General features: G+C 43.9%; 1 protein-coding gene across 1 annotated transcript in view; it reads left to right on the top strand.

Moving 5' to 3' along the window:
• The first annotated feature begins 4,402 nt into the window (after positions 1–4,402).
• Positions 4,403–7,348, top strand: part of PPM1E (protein phosphatase, Mg2+/Mn2+ dependent 1E) — a 189,247-nt gene continuing 186,301 nt past the window's right edge. Inside the window, exon 1 of the mRNA XM_003795581.2 lies at positions 4,403–4,869. Within this exon, the coding sequence (XP_003795629.1) occupies positions 4,403–4,869 (467 nt within the window). The remainder of the gene's footprint in view (positions 4,870–7,348) is intronic.

A 7,348-nucleotide genomic window follows, 5' to 3' on the forward strand; every position in this document is an offset into this window, starting at 1 on the left:
GGATTTTCTTTTCTTTTCTTTTTTTTTTTTTTGAGATAGAGCCTCAAGCTGTCCCCCTGGGTAGAGTGCTATGGCATCACAGCTCACAGCAACCTCCAACCCCTGGGCTCAAGCAAGTCTCCTGCTTCTGCCTCCCAAGTAGCTGGGACCACAGGCTCCCACCACAATGCCCAGCTATTTTTTGGTTGCAGCCATCATTGTTGTTTGTGGGCCCGGGCTGGATTTGAACCTGCCACCTTGGGTGTACGTGGCTGGCGCCTTAGCCACTTGAGCCATAGGTGCTGAGCCTGGATTTTCTTTTTTATTTCTTTTGAGGAGGGATTACAAGCTGCTGGGATTACAGGTGTGGACCACCATGCCTGGTCCAGTATATTTGTGAGATTAATCTATGTTATTGTGTTTAGCAGTAGTTAATTTTTATTGCTAAGTAATATTCCATTGTATGAATACATTGATTTGTTTATCCATTCATGTGCTGATGGACATCTTGGTTGTTTCCAGGTTTGAGCTGTTGTGAGTAAAATTTATATATTTATGTGTAAGTCTTTTTTGTGTTTAGGGGTGTGTGTGTTTGGTGGAGTTATTTTATCTCTCATGAGGAAATATCTGGGAGAGAAATTGCTAGGTCATATAAGAAACTGCCAAACTGTCGGTTCTGTGGCTCACACCTGTAATCTTATCACTCTGGGAGGCTGAGGCGGGTAGATTGCTTGAGCCCATGGGTTCAAGACCAGCCTGAGGCAGAGCGAGACTTTGTGACTACTACAATACAAAATATTGAGGCAAGATAACTGCTTGAGCCTAGGAGTTGGAGGTTGCTGTGAGCTATGATGTTGCCAAGGCACTCTACCCAGAGTGACAGCTTGAGACTCTGTCTCCAAGAAAAGAAAAGAAAAGAAAAGAAACTGCCAAACACAACAATTCAATTTTTTTCTTTTTCTTTATTTGTAGGGAAGGGCAAAAGGGGGGAAAATAAGAAAAACTGAGACAGAAGAGCTACCAAATCCACTGGGGAGGGAGGGGGAGGTCAACAATTCTCAGTTTGTGTTTTGTTTGTTTTGGACAGAATCTCACTTTGTCACCCTCAGTAGAATGCCATGGTGTCATAGCTTACAGCAACCTCCAACTCTTGGGCTCAAGTGATTCTCTTGCCTCAGCCTCCTGAATAGCTGGGACTACAGGAGCCTGAGTATTTTTAGAGAAGAGGTCTGGCTTTGGCTCAGGCTGGTTTCAAACTCCTGAGCTCAAGTGATTCACCTGACATGGCCTCCCAGAGTGCTAGGGTTATAGGTGTGAGGCACTGCATCTGGCCTTCAAAAATTCTTTTTAACTTTATAAATATCATTACCATTAATGTCATAAAGACACTGTGGGGGGGGGATGGAGAAGAAAGGGGTTGGTAAATTCCCACCCAATGGGTACATTGCATGGGTATTTGGCACAGTACCTGGTTGTGGGACACACCTACAAATCGGACTCTAACCTTACAAATGCAAACTATGGAATCTGTACCCCTACATTAATCTGAAAAAAAGAGAAAAAAGTGACATTGTGCATTTCCTCCAAAGAACTAAGGGTTAGGGGGAGAACAATTTTTATGAGAAAAATTTTTTTTTTTTTTTTTTTTTTTTTGAGACAGAGCCTCAAGCTGTCCCCCTGGGCAGAGTGCCGTGGCATTACAGCTCATGGCAACCTCCAACTCCTGGGCTCAAGCGAGTCTCCTGCCTCCGCCTCCCAAGTAGCTGGGACCACAGGCGCCCGCCACAACACCCGGCTATTTTTTGGTTGCAGCCGTCATTGTTGTTTGGCGGGTCCGAGCTGGGGATTCGAACCCGCCACCTTAGGTGTACGTGGAGAAAAAAATTTTAAAATATTTAAATACACATTAAGTTTTTCATAGCTCAATGTTTTTTTTTTTAATAGATAGTAAGAAAGAGGATTAAGGAAATGTAAGAGAGGAACTAAAAAGGAAGGCAAAGCGATGCAAAATAATTACTGAAAAGACTTCTTGACAATGGCAAAATCATCCTACACAGCTGCTCTGAGATCTCAGCACTGTTATCAGCAGCCTTCTGGTAAAGCTACTTTGTCAAATAGATACAATAGGATCCATATCGATCTTGGTGAAGGAGTATCTTTATTAATATAAGCAAACACGCCTCTCATTCATAGTAATATGAAGGCGTGGGCTTTTTCTTTTACTCTTAGTAGTAATGTTTCCCCCATATATATCACTTTCCTTTGATATGTGGGTTGAGTCATAAATTAATGTCACAAATAAATGTCTTCTAGATGAGGGAGGCAACTACATTACAAAGTAGGAAGGTGTAACTTGATGTGAATTGTTAACGGTTGACAGCTATGTACTCTTGAACTAAATGTCATCATGTCAAATTCTGAGATCTTAAACAGTTGTTGGAATGTACAATTGTGGACTTTTAGGTCTGCAGCCTAAGTTTTGTCAATCTTTTCTAGACATTCTGAAATGGAAATGAACAGGTGGACTGAAAACAAAGACAAATGAGGAGTTTAAAGACTTTCTTGGCATCTCATAGAGAAGTCGCTCTACACTGATGATGTTTTAAACAAAACATGTATAAATACATTCAGCATGTCTGGAAACAGACTTATTGGATCTTTCCTTTTACCTTTGAGACAAAAATAGAGGACTCAAGTGCATTATGTATACTTTCTATCATGTATTATTTAATCTCAAGCTAGGAAAGAGAAAGGAACTATTTTACAATTCCATAATGTACATTAGTGAGCTTAACCCACTTAATCTTAAAATAACAGTATCAGGTCAGGGATTTAGAATACAGTATTATATGAAACAGTTGGCAGGGAGACTCCCTCTTCTGCCATTAATAACTGACTGGAAACAGCAGTATTTCAGACCCTAAATCCAACTGAAACCTAGAAACAATAAATGGAGAGGATGGGTGGATAATTTGTGAGAACATGTTTTTTAAAGCAGAGAAAGAATCACTGTTTTTGCTGAATTATATGTTGCCATGGACATGGCAGTATCCAGTAATAACGCTATCATCTATACAGCTGTATAACACCACAGCTTCTCCTTCTCCCACTCCCCTCAGTAAAGCCTGAAAATAATAGGCTTGTGTGTAGTTTGGTGAGAAAATTAGAATCACTTAAAGCCATTTAAGTTCCAACCTAGGAAAGGAAAAAAAGAGACTTGGGGAATGGGAAAGAAGAAAAAACGAAACGTAGAAAAAAGATAATAAATTACATATTATGTAATAAAGCGTAATGTGTCTTATGCAGAAAGCAAAAAGGAGATTCTTGGTGTAATAGAAAACAAATGGGTGAAAACCAGTGAAATGAGTAAATCCAGTGAAAAGACCTGGACTGCTCCTGACCTTGAGCAAAGTCACTGTGTCTTTAAGGCTGTTTCCTCTTCATGGAATGTAATCATAATGGTAATGCCCTTTACCTTAAAGGCTGTGGTAAGGATTAAAGTGGTGAAAACAACTTGTAAACAATAAAGCCCAATAAAAATAAGGCATCATATAGACACACTGCACTGCTAAATCTTCACAGGCAGCGATGAGTTAAGGAAAAATGGTCTAGAAGGCGTTGGAGATTAACGACCTGGGTTCTAATTCCAACACCATGGATAGAAGTTTTGAGACTTTGAAGCAAGTAAGTTACTATCATAATTTTTAGTTTCGTCTTTCTGAGAAATGAAGATAACACCATTTTCTTCACAGAATCAAGTGAGAAAACCTATGCAAAGTAAAGTATCACTCGGAGGGTGTTTGAGGCCCGCTTTCCCCGAACTTAATTCAGTGAGTGACATCAACAAAAGTGTTCACAGTTATGGTATCTTAAAGATGCCATAGGCAAGGAAGGAACAGATAAGGAAACTTCAGTACATAAATGCAAACCAAGTGGGAACACGCTTGGAGATGTCTTAGTTCACCTTAACCACGTGGAGCTAGGGTATTCATCCACATTTAATAAAGACATTCAGAGTTGGAGAGCGGGCGAATCGAGTGTCCTTTCGACTCCACGGACTCGACGGGAGGGACCCTGAGATTCTTAATTAGAACCGGTTGCCATGGTGACAGTCTCTAGGCAGTGTGGGCTGAGCTCATCGTAGGGATAGAGGGTGGGCCGCGGCTGGACCCTGCGCGCGCCCGCCGCCAACTTTCCCTCCAGAGCCGAGAGGGGCGGCGCGCTCCGTGCCCGGGCCGCGCACGTCCGCCCTCGGCGGCGCGCACGCCTGCAGGAGCCCTCTCCAGGCAACCTAGTGCTGATCGCTCGTACCGGTGCGGCTGTTAACCGCCCTTGCGGGAGCCCGAGGCTCAAAAGCAGCCCCCTCCCCTTCCTGGGTTTCCCCCCAGCCCCCTTCCTGGTCGGCCCCTGGGCATGAGCAGCGATGGCTGGCTGCAGTCCTGAGGAGAAAACTTACCGGCGCTTCCTGGAGCTATTCCTGGGCGAGTTTCGCGGTCCGTGTGGCGGCGGCGAGCCGGAGCCGGAGCCCGAACCCGAGTCCGAGCCTGAGCCCGAGCCCGAGCCCGAACTGGTAGCAGCTGAGGCGGCCGAGGCTTCGGTTGAGGACCCCGAGGAGGAGGCGGCCACGGTAGCCGCGACAGAGGAGGGGGAGCAGGAGCAAGACCCGGAGCCCGAGGAGGGGGCGGTGGAGGAGGACGCGGTGGCGGCGGTCGAGGGCGAAGAGGAGGAGGAGGTGGCGGCTGTCGCCCCGGGGCACCCGGCCGTGCCACCGCCGCCGCAGCCCCAGCTGCCCCCGTTGCCCCCGCTGCCGCGGCCGCTGTCGGAGCGCATCACCCGTGAGGAGGTAGAGGGCGAGAGCCTGGACCTGTGCCTGCAGCAGCTCTACAAATAGTTAAGTAGCGGGGCTTGGCTGGGGGTGGGCCCGTTGTCCCCGCCGCGCCGGCCTCGGACGCGGCTCCCTCGGCCCCTTCAACTGCTCTCTTTCTGCTCCTCTCCCCCGCACCCGCGCCCGCCGCCGCTGAAAGCGCCCCCGCCGCTCGGACTCGGGCGGTCGGCTGCGAGCTGCCCACGCCCGCCTCGGCTCCCGCGCCGCCCGCCGGGCCTGGGAGCCGCTCTTCGGGCCCCTCGCGCCTGCCGACGGGCCCCGGCCCCTCCATTCCCCTTCATCTCGGCCGACCGCTTCTTGCTCCACTTCACACACCTCCTCGCCTTCCTGCTGTGGAAGGTTCTTCCTCCCAGTCTTGAGCTCCCTTTCCCAGCTCCCTTCATCCTCACGGAGGTTTCCTCCCACCCTAGTCTGTCTTTTCCCAGGCTGGGTCCCTTGTTTAGTGGCGGAGAGATGCGACTCCTAGGCTGAGCTGCCAGGTGCCTTCTGTGTAGCTGCAACAGTGACAATAATAACGGCCCCATAGCCACAGGAGGAGAGACTGGAGTAGATTCCGTTAGGTGCTCAGTGTTGAAAGTGAAGAGCTCTTTACATGGCTTAATACACGGGAGCCGAATATCTTAGTTTAAAGACAGTCGGCAACTCATAATTGAGGGAGATGGGAAGGGTAAGGAAAATTGTGCAAGGGAGCTTTCAGGTGAAAGACAGAGTCATAATTCGTTAGAGTGGAAGTCAGGCTGTTTTGATAAAATTGCAATTAGGTGCAGTATTTTCAGTCCATTAGGTAGATGGGGTGGGGAGAAAGCAGATGGCTTAGCTACACAGATGCAAGTCTAAAATAGAAAGGTCAAGGCTTTGCCTTTCATCCCAGTTCTGGTTTTTATGGGCCTGAAATAGAAACGGTTTACAATTGCGTTTCTTTCTAAATGGAATTGTTTAGAAATGACAGAGGAGAATACTAACAAGTCTCTGAAAACAATGGTAAACCTGGGAGTCTTTTTTACCATTCAGTTGATAGTTATAATGAAAGGTGTTACTCTGGCCACCCCCAAAGTTTACTACTCCAAGATTGACTGTAATTAAGTTCAGACTCCTTGGATTTTCTCAAAAGCCTAGATAAAAGAAGGGCCTGGAAAATAAAATTGTTTCATCTTCATCTAACCTAAAGGCACCTGATCAAATTATTCTGTTAAACCTGCCGTTTAACAATAGGGAAAAGGTATTTAACAACTCTGTTGTAGAAGTAGACATGTTGATGTCTCACACTATAAGCTATATAAAATTTAATGTAAAAATACTGTCGAATTACCAAGGTAATAATGCTTTGTGAGAAATGTAAAAAATAAAATGGTGTTTAATACCACCACCCAGAGATAAACAATATTGACATTTTTAAGTTATTTCTTTCTAGTCTTCATAAACTATTACAGAAAAGGGCTTATGAGTTTTTTTTACACCATTTAAAGACAGATAAAGCTTTCTACTTAAAATGGAAATGCTTACCAAAGTGAAGGAATTTATCTCAGCATCAGACTAGTTCTATTTTGACAGTTCATTCTTACCTTTACCAGTGCAGTTACAGAATTAATTCAAACAGTAGAGAATGTCCAGAAAAGGTCATTAGCTTAATATAACCATGAACATTTGCTATTCAAGGTTTTTTGTTTGCTTGTTTTTATTGAAACCCATATAAAGATGATGGTAAGAAGATGTGTGTTTTTCCATATGGAAGGGAAGCAAGATTAGTTTCCATACAAATATAAACTACAAAAAGGATTAAAATGATAAAATGGCCACCTAGTTGACGGAAGTTTGGATTTAAAATAAAAGTAGCATAATTAAAATTGGAAAGTACTATATCCCCTTAAATCAGAGATTTAATCATTTATACAGTGTACAGAATCTGTTAACACATTTTTATTCAGATATAAAATGGCTGGCTTGTTTATGTAAAGTATCTTTAAGGTCCTTAACAGTTTTAAAAGTCATAATGATGCTTTTAGTTTTTATTTTTATAAAAGAAAAGCATATGACTTAAGTCACAAGAATAGCTACTCAAAGACTCTGCAGGGATAATTTCTCCTTCCAAGCAATTCATTTTACAGATGAGTAAACTATAAATACCAATTCAGAACTGACAAATTATGTACAAATGATTCCACATTTTTCAGTATAATCTCTGAACCTCAAAACTATCAGTGGTTTTTCTCTATTTTTTTCAAATGCCCCTAACAGTATTTATTTAATAGTCTTAAAGTGTCAGGCCTGTCAAATAATGCTAAAATTTCTATTTTTTTATTTCTATTTTTTTTTAAGGCAAGCATGAAACAGAGTTTATTGAGGAAGAAAAAGATAGGCTTACAGAGTAAGAAAGCTTATGAAGCAGGATACATCCACCAGAAACAACGAATGGGCCTCCAGTGGCAGGGCAAGTAGGCAAAGAGGCTTTTTATTCTTTTATGCTAAAATTGCTAAAGTTACCTG

Source organism: Otolemur garnettii, unplaced genomic scaffold, assembly GCF_000181295.1.
Source record: "Otolemur garnettii isolate 467f Iridium unplaced genomic scaffold, OtoGar3 scaffold00094, whole genome shotgun sequence".
Lineage (NCBI taxonomy): Eukaryota > Metazoa > Chordata > Mammalia > Primates > Galagidae > Otolemur > Otolemur garnettii.